This window comes from Arvicanthis niloticus, chromosome 8, assembly GCF_011762505.2.
Source record: "Arvicanthis niloticus isolate mArvNil1 chromosome 8, mArvNil1.pat.X, whole genome shotgun sequence".
NCBI classification, from domain to species: Eukaryota; Metazoa; Chordata; class Mammalia; order Rodentia; family Muridae; genus Arvicanthis; species Arvicanthis niloticus.
In genome coordinates, this window is record NC_047665.1 from 67177204 (window position 1) to 67201048 (window position 23845).

Sequence of the window (23845 nt, forward strand, 5' to 3'; positions counted from 1 at the left end):
AGATAAAACTTCTAGACTTTCAAGAAGAGAACAGGAATTTTAAATACCTGAGAAACATTTGCTGAAACAACTCAGCAGCATCTGGTATCGAGTAAATAAGACTTTCTTTCTACCAGGGCCAGTGGTGAATGTCAGTCACAGTTAGCATCTGTAGATAACAAAGAGGAAAGCAAGACAGAAGGAAAGGTGAAAAATAGGGAAGAGAGTCAGAAAAGGCAAGAAATAAAAAGTGTGTAGCAGTTCAGTTCTGAGAATAGTAATAGTGTTTTTGAAACATTTTTAAAGTGACCATTTATAATAAGTTCCTATCTAAAAATAATATTTATTGTTAAGAAATCTTGAGAGTAGAACATAGTTTTCTACTGAGATATAAAAATAAAATCCAAATATCCTCATAATACAGGGGCCCTTACAGTGGTTGTTTGCTATGTGAAGTGGGAGATGGAAATTTTCATAGTTTCTTCCAGTATTGATTAAATACTCAACACTCCACAAAAGAGTAAAAAAGAAAATAACTTTTCTGAAGTCTAGACTGCTTGCTTTGTCCATCATCCCATAGTTAGCACTGTCTGGACAAAAGTCAGATAAGATGTGATATTAACTTGAATAATTTCCTGCTGACATGTATCAAACCCTCCAGATTCTGAGTCAGCCGAAGAATACATTCATTTTCATAGGATATTGTTTTCTTTATATGACTTTCCTGCAATAGAAGGTAGCTTCTGTTTTTCTTTTTCTTCCTTTAAAAAAAAGGAGGATCTGAGACTTTCCTCAGTGATGAACAGACATTTTAGAAGGTTCTAATGACATAAATGGTTCCAAACTGTAGGGGAAGTTGTGTGGTATTAAACAGTGGGTTATCACATGCTATGAACAGGGGGTAATGTAGGGCACTTATGGTACAGGTCTATACATTTTTGTCAGGAATCAGATGAGTAGGCAGACATCAAGGCATACTAATGCAGGTTGAAGCACAAGTTTCCCCAAAGGAGTTCACTGTTCTTCTGGGCTGAAAAATGTCTTCCCACAAGCCCTGGTTAGCTTCAATTATCAATGTGACACAGCTCAGTATATTCTAAGTAAAGAAGTCTTAATTGCATAACATGATGGTACATATCTGTAGTTAGAAAACATGAGGGCCATGGCAGGAAGACTGTGACTTCAAGACCTGCTAGGACTCCATTGTGAAACTCTGTCAAAATCAGCAAATATCTATAGATATTTATGTTCCAATAACTACAGAGGCTAGACATTTGAGTTCAAGGCCTTCTTAAAGGTAGGCTCCCTTAAAGGTTCCATTAAAAAAATCGCATAGATCCAGGGCATGTCTATAAATAACAGTCCTGATTACTAACTGATGCTCCAAGGCACAGCTGACTTTCCATAGGTACCATTACTCAGAACGTGCTCCCAGGTTGTACAGAAAACCAAGCAGACTATAAGCCAGTGACCAATCATGTAGTGTTCCTCCATGGGTCCTGCCTCAAGTTCCTGCCTTGAGTTCCAGTTCTGACTTCTTTCAATGATGAGTTTTGACCTGGAAGTAAGTTAAGTAAACCCTCCCCACTCCCCAGGTTGGTTTTGGTTAGTTTTTTTTTTTTTTTTTTTTTTTTTTTTAATTTTGGTTTTGTGTGTTGTGTTGTATTGTTTGTTTGTTTTTCCTTACAGCAAAGTCAGAATAAAAGTGGAACACTTCAATTACATGTCCTTCTCAGAACCAGAGATTACAACCTTTTTTTTTTTTTTTTTTTTTTTTTTTTTTAGAAATGAGGTTTTTGCAGATATAATTAATATAAGCAGTCTTAACCTGGAGCTGATCCTGTGTCCCAACTCTCCATACCGAAATACTATCAAGAGAGAGCTGCTCTCTCAGGAGTGCTGAGAGAGTACTTGTGAGCACAAATAAAACCACCACTTCTGCTAAGAGGGACCTGCCTGGAGCCCTCAGGACACAGGAACCAGAGAGCAACCTGAGACAGGATCCTTCTAGCCCTACAAAAAATAATTGATGGAAAAGTCCAACATAAGAAAGGAAAGTACACCCTAGAAAAAGCAAGAAAGTAATCTTCTTTCAAGTAACTCAAAAGAAGATAGCCACACAAACACAATTCTACCTTTAAAAACAAAAATGACAGGAAGCAAAAATCAATTTTTTAAATATCTCTTAATATCAATGAACTCAATTCTCCAATAAAAAGACATAGATTAAGAGACTGAGTATGTAAACAGGACCCATCATTTTTCCTTCATATGGGTATCGCACCTCAGTGTCAAAGACAAACACTATCTTAGAGTAAAGGGCAGGAAAAAATTTTCCAAGCAAATGGTCCCAAGAAACAAGCTGGAGTAGCCATTCTAATATCAGATAATATTAACTTTCAACCAAAAGTTATCAAAAAAGATAAGGAAGGACAATTCATACTCATCAAAGAAAAATCTACCAAGAAGAATTCTCAGTTCTGAACATCTATCTTCCAAATGCAAAGGCATCCACATTCATAAAATAAACTTTATTAAACCTCACAGTACACATTGCACATCACACAATAATAATTAGAGACTTCAACACCCCACTCTCAGCAATGAACTGATCATGGAAATAGACACTAGACATAGTGAAATTAACAGAAGTTATGGAACAAATGTATTAACAGATAGCTATAGAACATTTTTTTCCTAAAACAAAATAATATACCTTCTCCAAAACTGATGATGTGATTGGTCACAAAACAAGCCTCAAAGGATACAAGAAGATTGAAATAATCTTATGCATCCTATCAGAACACCGGAGACTGGAAGGCTGGTCTTCAACAACAACAAAGACAACAGAAAGCCCACATAGACATGGAAGCTGAACTCTCTACTCAGCGATAACGTGGTCAAGGAATAAAGAAAGAAATTAAAATTTTTTTAGGATTTAATGAAACTGAAGGCACAACATACCCAAACTTATGGGACACAATGAAAGCAGTGCTAAGAGGAAAACTCATAGCTCTAAGTGCCTCCAAAAAGAAACTGGAGAGAGCATATAATAGCAGCTTGACAGCATACCTGAAAGCTCTAGAACAAAATGAAGCAAATACACCCAAGAGGAGTAACAGCAAAAAATAATCAAACTCAGGGCTGAAATCAACCAAATAGAAACAAAAAGAACTATACAAAGAATCAACAAAACCAGAAGCAGTTATTTGGGGGGTGTGGGGGGATCAACAAGATAGATAAACCCTTAGCCAGACTAAGCAGAGGGCACAGGGACAGTATCCAAATTAACAAAATCAAAAATGAGAAGGGAGATATAACAATAGGAACTGAAGAAATTTAAAAAGTCATCAGATCCTACTATAAAAGCCTATACTCAACAAAACTGGGAAAGCTGGATGAAATAGATAATTTTCTAGTCTTATACCAGGAACCAAAATTAAATCAGTATCAGATAAACTATCTAAACAGTCCCATAACCCCTAAAGAAATAGAAGCCTTTATTACAAGTCTCCCAACCAAAAAGAGTCCAGGACCAGATGGGTTTAGTGCAAAATTCTATCAGACCTTAATAACAACCCTAATACAAATATTCTTCAAACTATTCTACAAAATAGAAACAAAAGGAACCCTATCTAATTTATTCTACAAAGCCACAGTTACACTGATACCAAAACTACACAAAGACCCAACAAAGAAAAAGAAGTCCAGACCAATTTCCTTTATAAATATCAATGCAAAAATACTCAATAAAATTTTCTCAAACCAAATCCAAGAACACATTAAAATAAGAATTCACCATGGTCAAGTAGGCTTCATCCCATGGATGCAGGGATGGTTCAGTATACAGAAATCCATCAACATAATCCACTACAAAAGAAAACTCAAAGAAAAAAAGCACATGATCATTTCATTAGATGCTGAAAAAGTATTTGACAAAATTCAGCATTCCTTCATGTTAAAAGTCTTGGAAAGATCGGCAATTCAAGGCCCATACCTAAACATAGTAAAAGTGATATACAGCAAACCAGTAGCCAACATCAAACTAAATGGAGAGAAAATTGAAGCAATCCCACTATAATCAGGGATTAGACAAGGCTGGCCATTCTCTCCCTATGTATTCAAGGTAGTATTTGAAATTCTAGTTAGAGCAATTAGACAACAAAAGGAGGTCAAAGGGATACAAATTGGAAAGGAAGAAGTCAAAATATCAGTATTTGCATATGATATAATACTATACTAAGTGACCCCCAAAATTTTACCAGAGAACTCCTAAACCTGATAACTTCAGCAAAGTTGCTGGATATAAAATTCACTCAAACAAATCAGTAGCCTTCCTATACTCAAAGCATAAACTGGCTGAGAAAAAATTAGGAAAATTATACACTTTAGTCACAAATGATATATGATATTTTATGTGACTCTTGTAAAACTCTGACGAGCCTTAGCTTACCAGGGATACCCTGAGTGAACAATGTGAAGCTGGGGGTTGATGCAAAAGCAAGAGGAATTTATTGTTCCAGCATGCTGGGGTCAGCCTACACCCAAAAGGAGAGGCGACAACCCTGGGCAGCTCATTCAGTGGATCTTTATAGAGTTTCCAGGGGTAGCATAGAGAAACAGCAACTAGGCACAATATGATTAGGAGAACAGTGTGACTTTTAAACTGATTTGTCTTTAGAGAATGAGGTGGCAGTGACTTCCCTTGTCTGCTGGCTTATGCTCTAAGATCAAGAATTGACAAATGGGACCTCATACAATTGCAAAGCTTCTGTAAAGCAAAGGACACTGTCAATAGGACAAAGCAGCAACCAACAGATTGGGAAACGATTTTTACCAACCCTACATCCAATAGAGGGCTAATATCCAATATGTACAAAGAATTAAAGAAGTTAGACTCCAGAGAATCAAATAAACCTATTAAAAATGGGGAACAGAGCTAAACAGAATATTCTCAGCTGAGGAAACTCAAATGGCTGAGAAACACCTAAAGAAATGTTCAACATCTTTAGTCATCAGGGATATGCAAATCAAAACAACCCTGAGATTCCACTTCACACCAGTCAGAATGGCTAAGATCAAAAACTCAGGTGACAGCAGATGCTGGCAAAAATGCAGAGAAAGAGGAATACTCCTCCATTGTTGGTGGGATTGAAAGCTGATACACCACTCTGAAAATCAGTCTAGCCATTCCTCAGAAAATTGGACATAGAAATATCTGAGGACCCAGCTATACCACTCCTGGGCATATACCCAGAAGATGCTCCAACATATAATAAGGACACATGCTCCACTATGTTCATAGCAGCCATATTTATAATAGCCAGAAGCTAGAAACAACCCAGATGTCCCTCAACAGAGGAATGGATACAGAAAATGTGGTACATCTACACAATGTTGTACTACTCTGCAATTAAAAACAATGACTTCATGAAATTCTTAGGAACATGGATGGAATAATAAATATCATCCTGAGTGAGGTAACCCAAACAAAAAGAACACACATGGTATGCACTCACTGATAAGTGGATATTAGCCTAAAAGTTTGAAATATCCAAGCTATAGTTCACAGACCATATGAAGTTCAAGAAGAGAGAAGTCCAAAGTGTGGATGCCTCAGTGCTTCTTGGAAGGGAGAAAAAAATACTCACAGGAGGAAAAACAGAGATAAAGTGTGGAACAGAGACAGAAGGGAAGGCCATCCAGAGACTGCCCCACCTGGGGACCCATCCAATATACAGTTGCCAAACCTGGACGCTATTGCAGATTCCGAGAAGAGCTTGCTGATAGGAACCTGATATGGCTGTCTCCTGAGAGGCTCTGCCAGAGCCTGACAAATACAAAGGTGGATGCTCGCAGCCAAGCATTGGACTGAGTGCAGGGCCCCAGATGGAGGAGTTGAAGAAGGGACTGAAGGGGCTGTGGGGTTTGCAGCCCCTTGGAGGGAGCAACAGTGTCAACCAGCCAGATCCCCCAGAGCTCCTGGGGACTGAACCACCAACCAAAGAGTACGCATGGAAGTACCTATGGTTCTGGGTGCATATATGGCAGAGGATGGTCTTTTTGGACATCAGTAAGAGGAGTGGTCCTTGGTCCTGTGGGGGTTCAATGCCCCAGTGTAGGGGAATATCAGTACAGGAAGACAGGAGTGGGTGAGTAGGTGGAGGAGCACTCTCACAGAGGAAGGGGAAGGGGGATGGGATAGGGAGTTTCTGGAGGGGAGACCTGGAATACGGATAACATTTGAAATGTAAATTAAAAACTAACCAATAAAAGAAAAAATAATTAAAATGAGCCTTTGGATGATATCAAACTGGAGAAGAGACCCTTTAAACTAATGTGACTGATGTCCTTATAGTAAATGTCACACTGAAACAGAAACACAATTCCATATGCTGCAATAAGATGAGCTTCAAAATAATCTTTCAGCTAAAAAATTACCTGAATACTTAGCAAAACAAGTATCGTAGTAGAAGAAATAGACTAGCTTCTTCTATGGAACCTTCAATGGGAGCTGACCTCTAACAAGGCCATGGATTCAAATGCCTGGCCTCCATAACAACTGTAAAAGATATGTGGAGTTTTGTTGACTTTGTTTTTGACAGGGTTTTACAAGGAGCCCTAGAGAGCCTAGACTCAAAATCTTCCTTCTTGAGCCTTTTAAGTGTTCTGATTACAGACATGTACCATCATACTACACAATATCTGTTATTCAAGCCATGCAAACTGTGGTATTTTGATATCCCACATTCGGAGCCCAGTACAACTAGCTTCCATTGAGGCATATGTTAAAATCAAGTAGTAGGTTCAAATCTTCAGTGTACCAATTGTTGCCCATTGATCTTGATTTTTCCCATCCATGGAAGGAATACAGCCAGGACTTAAGACTCTGTCCTTCCTGAACATCTCCATTAACTATCTCAATAGGCAAATGAAAATGGTATTTTTAAGCCTGGGAATAACTTCATGTGACTCTACATGTCTAGTCATCACTGACTGACATCTTAGAATATGCTGTCTGATGTCTGATCTACCATAAGCACTGTAGACATCAAGCTTTGTTGATGGCTTCCAAAGGCTTAGAAAGCTCTGTTGGGTGACTAACATGGACACTTTACTCTTCATCTAGTTTGATTTTGTTAATGGAAAGAAAATAGAATTTCATATGCATAAGACAGATTCCAAAGAAAAGAAATATTAGCCCAGGGTATCCCTTTTATCTTGACCTGCTAAATATAAATGATCAGTAACTATCAAGGTGTCAAAAAGATAAGAGAATTAGGAGGAATTCAAGAAGACAGGAAGTTAAGAAATCTCTTGGGGATGTTGGCTTGTTTGGTTTTAGTTTTATATTATTACTGCTGAAAAATCACTTTCTTCCCATTCCTGAATGGAGGCCCCATTCTTGTTTCCTATATATGGCCTTACACAACAAGCCCAAGGAATAATTCCAGATCAATTGTAATACCAAAATTTAAGTTATTTAAAGGCAAAGATCAGTTAGATTCAGTATTATTATATTATTATTATTATTATTATTATTATTATTATTATTATTATTATTATTCAGCAAGAATTCAATACATTGTATAAATAAACAAGTATGCTGAATGAGAAGAGAAATAAAAAATACCAGCAGCACCTGACCTTACATGTAACCTCCCTCCATACCTCCCAGAACACCTCCTTTGGCTCTCTTCTCACTATACTTTTTTGGGATTGAGGAAGGGATGTGTAAATTGTACTGTTATATGTCTGTGTCTACTGAGTGATAGAAAGAGACAACTCTAGTCAAAATTTTATGACCTCCATCTAAGTTACAATTTTGGCTTTCAATACTTGTAAATTTAGGGGGAAATCATTACACATCCTTAGTCTAGAGTTTAGATTTTGGTACTTTAAACAACTGTTTGGTAAGTAACTTGCAACTCTGCCATTCTATGCACATAAAGAGAGAATAGGGACACAGAAGAAGGGCACAAAAAATGGCATCAGAAGGGGACATAGTGGAGTAGGGTTTAAAGAAGATGGGCTTCAGAGAAGATGGGTAAAGGAAATGTTATTGCAATTTGATAAAGGAAATTTCTCATCGCCTGAATACTTGTAACTTTAGTCTGTCATCCATTCGATCAATAACGTGCAGAATCTACTACTTTCTGCCCTGCATCTGAGTTGGATTACAGGTATTAATGTAATAATATCTCTCAAGGATTGTGGTAAAACATCAGTCCAATATGTGTAAAATTGAACCCAAAATTCAGAATTTTCATATACTCACTTATGTGAAGCATGCAGAAGGGAACATGCAGCCAATGCCATGGCAATGGAGGCAGGAGCAACGCTGTCACCTAGAGATGACATGTGTCATCACTGGATCTGAGAGCTGGTTTTAAAGATGCTTCTAGCTGTTCAGGGATGCATGTGGTACTTATAAAGACAGTCAAGTATATAAATTAATATAGTATACAGTAGAAGAAAAATACTGAAAGATTGTCAGCCAACTACTACATTAGCTTCTTACCCTTTAACACAAAGCTTCTGTTACCTCTCTGTGTTCATTTAAAAATGATCCCTTCAAAGTAGAATTCTTGTTTTTTCTAGTGATGCGCCATATGCTCCCATCTCCAGAATTTTAGCCCTGTTGAATGCCTGGCTAAGAACTCCATGCCCTTTATCTCCTCTTGTGAAAATCCTTCCTTAATTTCAGGGTCAAAGCCAATCTTTCTTCTTTAAGAGGTATCCATAATCCTCTCCACAGGAAGTTGCACTCCATTTTAGAATATCTATCTTTAACTTTGCAATTCCCTTTTTGTTACTGTGCAGTTTAAGACAGTCATGGTTTGTTGTTGACATGTTACTTTTGCTGTTTAAAAATATCCCCGTTGTCACTACCCCATTTTTTCAATATAACAATAACAAGTAAACTTTGCTTTAAGATTGATTGGGAACCATATAAAGTGAAGTTTAAGTCAGTAGAGCAATTTTCAATAAAATTATTTAAAGCCATTTGAATGCATGGCACAATTTTATAAGTTTGTATCAGTTGTGACTCATAATTGGCCTCATTCAAAACTGAATGCTGATGAATGCACACGATGCTCAAAAAAAAGGAGGCTTATCTGACACTTCTACCTCACTTATTGGATTATGGCAGGTGACTAGACTTCAAAGCTATTATGGTGGGGTCATACACTCCTGCTGTTTGTTAGAAGGTGGCATTTTCTGTTTACTTTTCAAATGGATTCCTTAGATTTGAAGATAAGAAAACAAGAACCAGAAACTTTCATTTTAAAATGTGAGAGTCATGCAGGTTCAAGGGGCCACACCTAGTCATTTGCTCAACTTCCTTTGGGAAAGCCTCCAGCCATGGGAGGATTACTAGCTCTTGCCTTCCTGCTGAGAATTAGGCAAGAAAGAAATTCAGTCAAATGAGAGGAAGAAATCCAGATGACAACCATGGAAAATCCAATCCCAGTGTGAGCAGTACTCTATCACCTGAATGTAAAGATCTCAGACGAGGCTTGAACTCAAAACGCAAATCACACACAAATCTCTCTGCCTTTCCCTTAAAGGTGAATATTTTTAAATGATCAATGTTATTCACCATATAAACACATGTTTTTGAAGGAGACATATGTGTATGTGTGCATACATACATACATACGTACATACATACATACATTTACACATACATACATGAATGATAGAAGCATAAACATGTAATGCCTATACTAATATATATCTCAAAGCATAGGGTAGCAATTTATGATATGGAAATAATAATGAATTCTTAAAAACCTTGTCACTCCAGAAAATTATCATGGCACCTCTCTTATGTCTGTGTTCATTTAGACACAGTCAGCATCCTGAATCTTACCAGGCTAGCTATGTCTAAGAAGTACAAGGGGCCTTCAGAGCAAGCAAGAATTTGGTGTGGTGTACTCTCATAAGTGAATATTGGATATTTTCATTATGATTTTTCTCATTCTCTAGAACACATGTCTTAGGCCTGGCTTGCATCCAGAGATTACAAAGCAAAAGTTTGTTGATTAAGAAACCACATTAGACCGTAACACCAAATCACTGAAAGGTGATTGTTTTGTGGTGAAAATTTTCTTCTAAAAGAAAGGCAAATGACCTTAACAGATGGCTAATTTCTAACTTTTCAAAATACATAATGGCCATTTTTTGCCATGTAAGATCATTTTACTCAGAAAAGATGAGCTTCTGTAGAAATAGTTGAAAATGGAAAATGAAAAATAAAATTTCTTGGCTCAACTATGAATGACTGTGTGAGTCTATATATATATATACATGTATGTTACTGTGTTATTTCATGTGTGCTATAACAGCTGATTCAGTGTGCGTTCTGGAAGTGTGAGCTTGCACGTTCTGTAGCTTACATTTCTCTGCTGAACCACCTCTTTGAATTCAAGGATAAGTGTGAATTAATAGAATAAAATAATTCTACTCATATTAATGAATCACTTCAGTTTCTGTTGAGAAAACAAAAGTTAGCATGACAGAAGTGAGGTTATTAAATAGTTACCTCGCTATATTTAATTCTCCAAAATCTATTTTAAGGTATTCATTCATTTATTTCCTTAGTCATTATTCATTTATTTGTCTATTTATTATCTCTTTCATTATTTGTTTCTTAACTTAGATATCTGTATCTGGGTAATGTCCTGTTCACTGGTAGTTATAATATCACAGTCATTGGTTTTGTGTGTTTTATTTTGGTCTGTTGTACTAGTTGTTTTTTAATCTGCCATGAAATGTATTATTTTTTATTATTTCTTTTGTTTTTTTTAAATCATATTATCAGAATGTTAGTGGTAGTTCAGCCATTACACCTGATAGTCCCCATAAAAAGCATTTGACTCTTAAGAGGGGCTTTTAAAGTACATATAAAATTGTATACTATTCCTAACAACATATATTTCTTCCTATGCCTACATTCTTTCTAGTTGTGTTTGTGGGATATGTTAGAGAGGTGGGTTTTCCTTGGTATTCTCAATCCTTGTATAACAAGAGAAAAATCTCAGGATAAACTGGGCTTGAAAATGGCTCATAAAATGGCAATGAATGATGTCCAACTTCTAAGTTTAATGATGCCCAAACTTTCATGTGACAAGGCCACACACACACACACACACACACACACACACACACACACGACCAGGCAAAAAATTGTAACATCATATGGAAACGATAATGCAATAAAGACTCTCTAATCCACTAGAGTCTCTCTGGATTTAAACTCTCATGTCAGGAAAGAAATAACCTACATTTCAGCCCACCAATGAAGAATTTTATGTAAGTTTTATCAACTTCGAATACATTTTAGATTAGTTTGCATTTCTGAAAACAGAATATTTGTTGTGTATATTGCCATCTTAGAAGAAAATCCTCTAAGTTGGTGGTAAATGCCTATGTTAAACAGAAATGGTTGGGGAAGGTACTTTTAATGGGCTCTGTTTCTTTAGCACTTGGTTTTCTTTCTGGTCTGCCACTTATGTATGTGTGTACCAGAAGAAAGACAGAATTCTGAAAATAGGTCACCTAATCCTCTATTACAAACACACACACAAACACACACACACACACACACACACACACACACACACACACACACACTTTTTAAAATGTTATTTGGCACCTGTTCTCAGATCTTTTTCAGATTCCATGTTGGACCTAACCTGTTGAAACTTCACAGATTTCTTCATTTCTCCATTTTTCCTCCATCTTTTGGCATCTCATTAAGATACAGACAGAGAAGCCATGGGCCAATAGGCCCTATTTATTCTCAGCATAGCTCAACATATGTCAGTAATATAAAATTGTCCACACTCAAAATAAAAGACAAATTCTGTCTTTCCAGGAATACGTAAGCGATTAGATTTATGAAACAAAATAACAACCAAACTACCTTCTTTTAGTTCCTTATAAGAGATGAATACTCTGAAAAAGAAGTTATTATTTGTATTAATTATGAAAGAATGTTTTGGACATATTTACATACATCTAAAAATCTGAAGTTATTACAATTCAAGAGTTTTTATAAATTATTAAAAATTATGATATTCCTTACATAAATTTATACAATATTTTATTGTTGATGATATAATAGTCCCAAAATAATAACCAATTTATGACCAATTTTCTGTATGTTTCAATAAGCATCTCTCACATCTAAGTCACTAATATGGTCATATTTACCAATTCATTAATTTTTTACTTTCAGAACTGAAGTTTTATGTAAAAAGTTCCTTTCAACTCAATCTTTGTGACCTTCTCTAAACATATTTATCATATAGATAAAAACTCATTCGGTTATTCTTGGGCATCATGGGATTGTAATAAATGTCTATGAAACTTATAAGAATGTCCTACTGAGTGTCATCATGAAATAATTTTGCTGTGAAAAATATGTTTCTACTGTCATCTAAGTATAAGTCACCAGTGATACTTAGTATTCTAAGTAGAGTCTCCAGCATCTATATACAACAAATATTAGGTGAGTATATTTTGTTAAAAGAGCTTTCCTATTATATATCTATATCCATGTCTGTGTCTGTGTCTGTATCTGTCTCTGTATCTATATATACATACCTTCGTTGGTCATTATTATTACAGTATATTTAGTAAATGAGAATAGTCAATTAAGCAATGTGTAATATTTAAGGCATTGAATTACTATTCATCAGTAGAAAAATATATTGAATTAATCCTCTGAATTCAGGGTAAAGAGATGGCACTATTTTCTCAAAGGAAAGGGGAGCATTTTCTCTCTCCAACTTGGCATTTCCAAACTCCATGTAAAATTAAAGCTCTAATTGAGCAAAGGTGCCGTTCAGCTGCTAATTACTGTAGGAGAGCAATCGAAGCTTCCTAATGATTCTCTGTATTTTTAAGAGATTTTATTTGGCTTTAGAATACATATTCTTAATGCTAGCTCATAGAGTAAGGATCTAAAGTCTATAGCAGCATTTCTGAACCCATTTGCTGTTGAAGCACAAGCTGGCTGATAGTCATGTGCTTGCTATACTTTGCAACAGAGATAAGGAATGGCTCCTTATATAAAGTTTCAAGATCATATTTAATAGGAACACAAATAAAGGAGAATAACTTTAATTTGGTACAACCATGAATCAACTCTGACACACAAAGTATAAATCAACTGCAAAATAAAGATGAGATTATTATATAATAACTGTTGATTTCAAATTACTACAAATTCATGATCTTCCTTTTGAGAAACATCATAGTTTATAAGCTACTGGTTTTGTGGGTTAATTCTCTCATTCCCTGCCTTCAGGACTAATTGATACATTTGAGTTATCATAGCTTCAGAACACCCTTGACTCACATAATGAATAAAATCATGTAAAAATACATCAACATTTCTCAGTTCTTTCTTATAGTCTCTCTGTCTCTCTGTGCCTGTCACTATCTCACTGTCTCTCTTTCTCTCTGTCTCTCTCTTTCTTTGTCTCTTTCTCACACATGCAAACATACACACACATACACACACACACACACTAACAAATATTTCAAAGTATCTCTCTTTGTGTTTTACTCTCTTTAAACTTTTCTATTATAATTATACTCCATGTGGTATTAACAGACACTGTCAATATAGAATATACTGTTTTTTTCCTTGGCTTTAGGATGAATGTCAGCTGACAACCATCCACTCAAATCTTTTCTCTCAAGGTAAATAGCCAGAATTGGCTATGAGGCTAAAAAGCCAGGTTTAGAACTAAGTGTTTTAGTTAGGAGAGACGACAGAGGTTCTGGTTAGTCAACAAAATGTTGGACTGGGTATGAGGACTATCTTGTACCTCACGGGTACAAATTGGCATAATTATGCTCTAATTGTATTTTGAGAGAAAAGTTTCATTTTAACAGGAGGGGTGATATGTAGGAGGAGCTAAGGTGGGAGGAGTACTGAGAGGAAGAGAAGGAGTAAGAAGAGGAGGAGAAGAAGGAGAGGAGAAGCTAGGTGATGAAAGAGAGAAAGAGGGGGGAGACAGGGAGGCAGATGTTCATGTATCTCCACCAGTCAAAGTTAGTTGATATATCTAGGTTGGGTAGTGGGTTACACCTCTGATTGAGCAATACCAAACTTATAAAGCCTATGATTAACATTTTTTTAAAAAAAAAGTATATGTGCAAAAAGAAAAAGGGGGCATGGGATAGGGTTTTCTAAGGGCGGAATGGGGAAAGGGGATGGCATCTGAAGTGTAAATAAAATATCTAATAAAAAATAAATTTAAAAAAAGAATATACTGTTTTCCTAACATAAGCCAAAGTTTTCACTATAAGAACATGTCATAGTCTGCTGTAAAATATCTCTCTAACGTGATGGCTATTCATGAAAACTCATTATAGTTAAAATTGATCTGACATGGTTTCCATTCTGCTTATACTGTCCTTGAACCTCAATGCAATCGGTTTAATTAATCTGAATAAGCAGATTTTAGGACCAACTGAGACAAGAAACTAGACCAACACACACTACATTTACTAAAGTATTACTGTTTTCTAAGGTTGAATCTCTACTTTTCCAAGAGGACTTGCAGAAATTCATAATATAGAGATTTCAAGAGAAAATTATTAAACATGAACAGCAGGCTGAATATAGGCTCTTTATTGGTAATTTACACACAAATATACACTTAAAGCTCAACACCAGTATTGGCATTTATATTGACATCAGTATATATAGAATGTTTTTATGGGATGCATAACCATACATATAAGACCTTCAGAGAATAGAAGTCGAAGTATCAGAGCAAAAGCAAGTAAAATAAAGATTTCTTATGCTCTCCATGTGTGATTTTGGGTCCTTCAGTATAAGGTTCACTTGCTTTAGCCAATGAGATTACTCTATATTGACACCTCATTGTCACCTAAAGTTTATATCTTAAGTTAGGGTTCACCCCAGCATTAACCTTGGTGTTGATAATTCAGTAGGTTTTGACAAATGGACATTGTTACATGACATAGAGTATTTTTACTGCTGTAGAAGCCCCAGTATTCTTTCTCTCCCATTCTTCTTAATCAACCACCTCCAGCACTCCTGGAACTCACTGTTTTATACTCCTACCTTTTCCCAAATGTCCTGTAGTTGAAGCCATGCACTGTACAGCTTCATAAAATTATCTGTTTTCATTGGCATTAGGAATTTAAGTTAGTACTTAGGCTTCTCAGTTGGTAAAAAGGGAACAGTTAGTGATATTACTGTGAAATGAGAATTTTTACCTCAATGTTATGACCTTATAATCACATCCCATAATCAATTCATTAAAATTTTAATTTTAAAAACTTTTCTCATTGTCAAATTTTCTTAAAATATGCATGCAAAGGATAACATTCAGGACTAAAAGTAAGCCAAGTGTTTCTTACAGAATTTTTAGTTTCATTTGAATGCTGATAAAAGTCATACATACATACATACATACATACATACATACATAGTAGAGATATCCTGTACTAAAATGAAGAACTTATATTAGGATAAAACAAGAGACAGAAATATTGAGATAACCAAGAAGCTCCTCTAACTCAGAACCTGCCTAGACTCCCATGAGAAATGAAATTTCATGCTCTTCCTGGATCAAAATATTTCAGTGGAAAACTTGAGAAGAAAGTCAGAGGAGGTTCAATTTTAAACAAGAAATGTGTTGGTATTTGGCTATGCTTTAGATCAGGGTTCCCTGGAGGCCAACTCCAAAGGCATATTCCTGCTGAGAAAGTTCATTGGAGAAATCTCCCAGGAAATTCCTCTCACGGATAAGCAAAAGAAGGAGTACACGTTTTCAGAACTGATTGGGGTCCAGCTGATTTGGGGGTTGACAGGTGACTTGTGCCAATGCTGTGCTGAGTTTAAGATGCACTAGCCCTTCACGACATCTGGCATAGTTCTTTGTCCAGGAGTGTGACTCTGCAAAAGCTATCCCTTTCCACCTTACATGACATTGATATTTCCACAGAACATCATCAAAACCCTGTAATTCCTTTATTACATTTATTTATTCTTTGTGTGTCTGCGTGTGCACACACACACACTAGGGACATACCTCAGTGAACATGTGGAGATAAAACACAACTTGATTTAATTATTTCAAACTCAAGTCATCAGGCTTAGAAGCAAGTACCTATATCTGCTGAGCCATCTCAGCAGTCCCCAGAAATACCCTCTTTTAAAGAATATAACTTCTGAGTTTAGATAAGGAATGTTCTTTTATCATATTTATATGTTGTAAACATTTGATAGTTCATAACTAAAAATTAATTTGTTTAAAATTTGTACTGTTTTATAATTATAGAACAATAAATATTCCCTGGCCTGAATCAGTCCTGGACACAAACAAAGAATCAATATGGCATGCCTTGCTCTCTTCTTCAGGACCTGCCTTACCACAACCATCACTTTGTGAAGAAGGCCAGTTTACTTGTATCTACACACTCCAGTGTATCCCTGCCTCAGAGAAGTGTGATGGGCAAGAAGATTGTATAGATGGATCTGATGAACTGGATTGCTCTCTCAGACCCTCTCACCAACCATGCAGTAATACAGAATTCCAATGCTTTGAAAGCCAGTGCATTCCATCTCTCCTTCTATGCGATGGAGTGGCTGACTGCCATTTTAATGAAGATGAATCCAGCTGTGGTGAGTTGTTTTCACTAACTCAGTGTCCAGGAAGAAATTCTGTTTAGAAATGATAGTGTTTGACAGGCTAAGTTGAGTTTTCTAGAATTTCCCATAGCCATACTGTCACTAGCAATATGTTTATATCTTATGTTTGTTGCTAAACAAACCCTGTGGCTCTTGCTTTCCATGTCTAGAAGGGCTCTCTATCTGGTTACACTAACTTCTATTATCCTTCTCTTGTTTTCTTGTCCATTTAACTCTAGGTCATTTTTCTGTATTTCTTATCTTTTAAACACATTTGTGGAAATGTTTTGAAGTAGCATATTCATAATTTATTTTTATCATAAATGTTAAGAAAATTGGCCCAAGTCAAGGACTATAGACAAATGACTGTAATGAACACTTACACACACACACACACACACACACACACAAACACACACAGACATACACACACACACACACACACACAGGTTTAGGACCAAAAAAATTACGTTAGTTGATATCCTGTTGTCTTAGTTAGGGCTTTATTGGTGTAAACTGATACCATGACCAAGGTAACTCTTATAAGGACATTTAATTGGGACTGGCTTGCAGGTTCAAATGTTAGGTCCATTATCATAAAGTCACAAACATGGCAGCATCCAGGCAGGCATGATGCAAGCAGAACTGGGAGTTCTACATCTTCATCTGAAGGCTGATAGCAGAATATTGGGTCCCAGGGAGCTAGGACGAGGGTATTAAAGCCCACACCCACAATGACACACCTACTCCAACTAGGCTATACCTCCTAATAGTGCCACTCCCCGGGGCCAAGCATATATAGATTATCACTCCTGTCATTTATAGTTCATGGTTTTTCTTATGAGTCCTCAAATACCTCTTACTGTTAGTTGTCTGACCCCATATTCCCTTTCTTACATCATCCTTGACCCTTCCTACTTTGCCCTCCAGATTCAGTATCCTCTGTCTCTCTATAACTGCATATTCTATTTCTCTTCCTTGGGAGGTTGTGCCTCTCTCTAGTCCTTTACTCTGTACTTGCCTTGATTATTTCTCCATCTGCTTGCAAAGAAAAAATTAGTTTTTTCTAGTGGAGTCTCTCTTGGTATGTTAACTATGCTTAAGTGTATGTCCCGAGACCAGCTAAAATTATATAAACTCAATGATATTTGCAGACTTTGTCTCATAATGTTTTGTTTGGGCTTTAAAATTTTTTATCTGGCTGGTTTTTTTCTGGTTTATCATTGTTTTCTATTTTGTGTTTCTGTAATTTTTTGTGTGGGTGTGTGTGTGTAGGGGGTCTGCGGGTATGTGTGTTTTTTGTGACTTTTTTGTTAACATTTTTTTAAAACTCTGATTTGCTTGCCTATTTGTTTTTTAACATAAGAGAAATGTCACAAAGTTGTCTGGATAAGGAGGTGGAAAGATGTGGGAGGAGTTAGGAAGAGGAGAAATCATGATCAGAATATATTGTATAAAAAAGACTTTCAACAAACAGGAGCCCATGTCGTGTTAAATACTAAGGATGCAGAATTCATTGAAATCCCCCCTCAAAAGATTTTAATGCTGCTAATATCATTTCCTTGTCCATATAATGTTGTCAATATTAACTAACCCATGACAGTAGAAGAATTTTTTTAAGTACATATAAACCCCAAACACTGCCCTCAGCATTTGTCATCTTGGTAAGTATAGTCTATTTTGGATAGAAAGGGGAGAAAACGTTGAGAAGTAATTGCTTATACATAAGGATGATTATCTAATCACAGTAGAATTCAAAATATCCTAACATTGTATTTATTTATTTGCTTATTTCTTCATTTTATTTCTACATTATATTTTTTGAATTACATAAAACATAACCACAATCATAGTTTTCACATTGAGAAAAGTCATTTAGAGATAGAACCATATGAAAGAGTCAAATAATGAAGTATATGGGGCTTAGTAATCAGCTAGACATCCAGAAATATGATTATTGAGAAAGAAGTAAAATAAATGAAAAGGTGAGAGACAGCCACTGCAAATTAAAGACTTTAGTTTCACATCAGTGAAGCCGTTTCTCTGCCTTAGACATGAGAATTGTTCTGCTTTCTTTCTTTCCTTGTTTTTCCTCTCTGTGATAAAACAAACACAAACAAAAACAAAACATGTCAGGTCTCGGTCTTGTAATATTTTGTTACTGATGAAGTAAGCAAGGGGGGGGGGGTGATTCTGCATAAACCTTGCCAGCTTACTTATTGCTATTCTTTTCAGAAATCTAATGTAATTTGGCTGACAAAAATAATATTATGTTCAATCTGGTCATCTGATGTCTGACTTTAAGGTGGAATGCTATTTAAAGAGATGCTTAGGAGAGTATAATGTCCTTGTGATTTCAGGTATTCATTGGAAACTTAGCTTCAGAGAAGTTACTGGGAACGCTCTTCCTGAAGGGAGTCCACATGAGGACCAGATGAGGGATAAAACGTTACAACAAACAACACAAAATAAAAGTGTTTAAGGAACACAGATCACCAAATATTTCAAGACATTGTGTAAAATTACAATGCCATTGTGTAAAATCTAATTCTTTCATGTCTTCACAGAGCAATTAGCATCGTTCTTGACCCTATATCTTGTACTGCAGCATCATGCTGGCTGGTTTTATGGTAACTTGTCACAAGCTAAAATCATCTAGGAGGAGGGGACTTTAGAAGAAATGCCTTCATAAGATGCAACTGTAGGACATTTCTTTTTTCTTTTCTTTATTAATTGTTTATTTATTCACTTTACATTCTGATCACGGCCTCTCCTCCTCTCAGTCCCACATTCTCATGATCCTCCCCCTCTCACCCCTTCTCCTTCTCCTCTGAGAAGGGAAGTCCCCACACAGGAACCAACCTGTGCTGGCATATCAAGTATGTACATCCTTTCCAAATGAGGTCAGAGAAGACAGCCTAGCTTGAGTAAAGGAATCCATAGGGATACAAGAAAATCAGAGACAGCCTCCACTCCAATTGTTAGGGGATGCAGAAGGAAAACAAACTGCATATCTGCTACATATATGTAGGTGACTTGGGTCCAGCCCATGCATGCTTTTTGGTTGTTGGTTCAGTCTCTGTGAGCCCCCATTGACACAGGTTAGTGCATTTTCTTAACTATTATTTGATGGGAAGATTCCATCCCTTTGTCCTGAGTTCTATATGAAAGCAGGCTGAGAAAACCATGATGAGTAATTCAGTAAGCAGCACTCCTCCATGGCCTCTACATCATTCCTGCCTCCGGTTTCTTTCGCCATTTGAGTTCCTGTACTGACTTCCTTCAATAATGAACAAAAATATGGAAATCTAAGCCAAATAAACCCATTCCTCTCCAGCTTGGTTTTTTGGCAATGATGTTCTATTATAGCAATAGAAGCCCTAACTAACTAAGATATCATAATGGCACATTTTTGTGTCATTTATAAAATTTCTGATGCACACACATAAATCCGAGGTTCATCTTCAAATTTCTTCTGCTCCTCAATGTACTACTTTGAAGACTTGTTTTTTTTTTTATAATGGCGACTACTGTGGAAATAATTATAAAACTATGTGTTATGTGACAAAATTAATGAATGATTTAGGATACTATTCGGTGAGGAGGAAAAGAGAGAACCTCGGAATGACTGAAGTTCTCTATTTGGGCATTAGGGAAGCTCATGTGTCATGGTGACAGCTGTGAAAATAGGGGAGAGGAAGTCCTAAAGAAAGATCATGACATCATTTTGTGGTGATGATGTGGTGCTCATGAAACCTGTGGCATAACACACATGGAAATGAATCTTCTGAGTGTGTTTGGAAATGTTTGGTAAGGCATGGATGAGATAAAATAATAATTTTTTAAAAGCTAGACAAAATTTAAAAGAACACCTGAACTATAAATCAATCAATCAAACAAACAAGCATTATTCTCCTAAAAGGAGAAGGGGTATTGTTGGAGATAGGCATGAAGAGGGTCCAACAATTAAGAGTATGGCAAGAAGAGGGGGATGGGAGAGGGGAACAATTAATAATAAGTACATATAAAAATATTATCTTAAAGCTGTAGAGAGATGGCTCAGCAGTTTTCTGAGGAATGCAGTCTACAGAGCATACACTACTGTTGCACAGACCCTGAGTTTTGTTCCTGACACCCACATGGGGCAGCTCACAGTGGACTGTAGCCCCAGGTAGCCTCTACGGCCACCATGGACACTTGCATTCACAAGTGCATTAAAGCCATTCATAGGCACAAATAAATATAGATAATTTTTAAAGTATTTTAAATACTCATTAATTCATATGCTAGCTTAATATTGATTTAACAAAGCAAACATTGAAAGATACTGAGAAGTTGTGATTGTAGAGGCAGAAAGCCTTCCCTTCTGTCCTCTAAGATCCAACTGGACCTATGAATTAAACTATAAAATGTGTTGAAAGGAAAATAAAAAAAGTTTTTCATAGCATGGATACCCCATACAAAATAAAAATCAAATCAGAAGATGCGGTCTGGTCAAGGGTTTATATACAGGCATGAACACACAGTAGTAAACTGTAAAGATGGCAGCTGTGGGAGGCTTTACACAATTGATGTGATGATGTTCAAATTATATCTGAGAGAAAAGAGCCTATTTTTAGACTGAAAAGGGGAATCACTGAGGTTTTGTCTTTTACTGTTTTTTTTTTTTTTGTAATGCTAAGTGCAGGTTCCTAAGACTTGAAGTTTACACATAGCCCCTGGGACCCTCCCCTCAAGTTAGTTCTGATTGGTAAATAAAGATTTCATCTGCCAATAGTTGGGCAAAAAAGACATAGGTGGGGTTGAGGTTTCATTGGCTTGGGGGAAAAAGAAGATGAGGTGGAGAAGATGCAGGAGGAGGAAGAAGAAGCGGCCATGGGCTAGGAGTCAAGAGAATATGGCTCTGAGGGCTGCCCAATTGGAGCTAAGAGCAGCCCAGAATAAACATAGTAATAAGTCCTGGGTGTCAATATGAAAGTAGATTCTAACAGCACGGAGGGTGGGCAGCTGCCCAGATTTTGTGTTGTTTTAGAGGTTATTGTAAAAATAAAGGCTGTGTGTGTGTCTTTCATCCAGGAACATAAATGGTTTAAGGTGGGGTAGAACCCCCTGGGTGTGATTAAATAATTATTACAACACCAGAGATATTCCAACAGTGTCTCTACCGCATTATTTTGTTCTCAGCTTCTTGCTCTAGAAAATGGTGGTATAGCCTTTTTCTTCTATTATGGAGAGTGACTTGCACATGAGACTTTTAACCTAATGCTTTCAAGAGGTCAAAGTGATCTCCCAACTGCTGTTTTCAAAGTATCTTCCTTAAAACATCAAATATGCAAGAGAGGTATATTTTAACCCTTTCATGGTCAGAGACAAAGAAGAAAACATTCCTGAAGAAAGCCAGGGAGAATGAGCCAAACGACAAATAAATTCAATAGTTCTGTAAAGGAGTATACCCCTGGTATTTGACTATGGATGGATTCACTTCTATATATTATGTAGATTAAAAAATAGTCCTTGGCACTAAAACCAATCCTGCTCTTCTTACTTCCCTTCTCTAGATTCCTTATGACTATGACTTCCTGTAAACCAGTAAGAATTGGTTTAAAATGGCATTATGAGAGGGCAGCTGAAGAGGAAGCCCTGGTTTCAGGCTGCTGTCCCATGTAAAACACATTTATTCTGCTTGCTTCTAGGACATAGAAGCTAGCAGCTTTGGGTTCTTTGGTCCGATCTCAATTTTCTGATCCTATATTACTGCAGGTCCTTGCTGGTATTCATATTTATCTTTTCTGCCAGTCCTTTTCTGGTCGCTCTTCTGTTTGATAGTGTTACATGTCTTCAGCATTTGTGCAAATATGTTAAACTGTAACTATAATCATTATCCTAGAAACCTTGTGTTGTATTACAAAACATCAATTAGGAGTGAAAGTAATCTACATTTTGCTTTTTGCCCTGCTCCTCTGAGTTTTAGAGTTCCTAAAATGGTACATCAAAGTCAGGATTAGTAAGTCAGAGCTTCTTTTTAAAAAAATACATATTTTCTTTATTCACATTTCCAATATTATCCCTTTTCTCAATCCCCCCTCAACGCCCCCCCTTATCCCATCCCTGATCCCCTGCTTCTATGAGGGTGTTCCCACACCTACCAACCTACTCCCACCTCCCCACTTTCGACTTCCCTTATACTGGGGCATTGAGCCTTTACAGAACCAAGGGCCTCTCCTGACAGTGCCATCCTCTGCAACATATGAAGTTGGAGACATGGGTCCCTCCATGTGTACACCTTGGTTGGTGGTTTAGTCCTTAGTAGCTTGGGGGGGGGGTTCTGGTTGGTTGATATTATTGTTTTTCCTATGGGGTTGCAAACCCCTTCAGCTCTTTTAATCCTTTCTCTAACTCGTCCACTGGGGACCACAAGGAGGACCATGTGCTCAGTCCAATGTTTGACCACAAGTATTTGCCTCTGTATTTGTCAGGTTCTGGCAGAGCCTCTCAGGAGAAAGCTATATCAAGCTCTTCTCAGCATGCACTTCTTGGCATCCACAATAGTGACTGGGTTTGGTGACTATATGGGATGGATCCCTAGGTGGGACAGTCTCTGGATGACAATTCCTTCAGTGTCTGCTCCATTCTTTGTCTCCGTATTTGCTCCCATGAGTATTTTGTTACTCCTTCTAAGAAGAAGCCAACACCCACACCTTGGTCTTTCTTACTCTTGAGCTTCATGTGGTCTGTGAATTTTATTTGGGTATTCTGAGCAGTTGGGCTAATATCCACTTATTAGTTAGTGCATGCCATGTGTGTCCTTTTGCAACTGAATTACTTCACAGAGGATGACATTTGGGAGTTCCATCCACTGGCCTAAGAATTTCATGAATTCATTGTTTTTAATAGCTGAGTAGTATTCCATTGTGTAAATGTGCTACATTTTTTGTATTCATTCTTTTGTTGAGGGACATCCAGGTTCTTTCCAGTTTCTAGATATTATATATAAGGAAGCTATGAACATAGTGAAGCATGTGTCCTTGCTATATGTTGGAGCATCTTCTGGGTATATGTCCAGGAGTGGTATAGCTGGGTCCTCAGGTAATACTAAGTCCAATTTTCTGAGGAACCCCCAGACTGGTTCAGAGTGGTTGCTGTACCAGCTTACAATCCCACCAACAATGGAGAAGTGCT

General features: G+C 36.9%; 1 protein-coding gene across 1 annotated transcript in view; it reads left to right on the plus strand.

Moving 5' to 3' along the window:
- Malrd1 (MAM and LDL receptor class A domain containing 1) overlaps window positions 1–23845 on the plus strand; it is a 665455-nt gene that overhangs the window by 532779 nt on the left and 108831 nt on the right. Inside the window, exon 33 of the mRNA XM_034509650.2 lies at window positions 16397–16660. Coding sequence (XP_034365541.1) covers window positions 16397–16660 — 264 coding nt within the window. The remainder of the gene's footprint in view (window positions 1–16396; window positions 16661–23845) is intronic.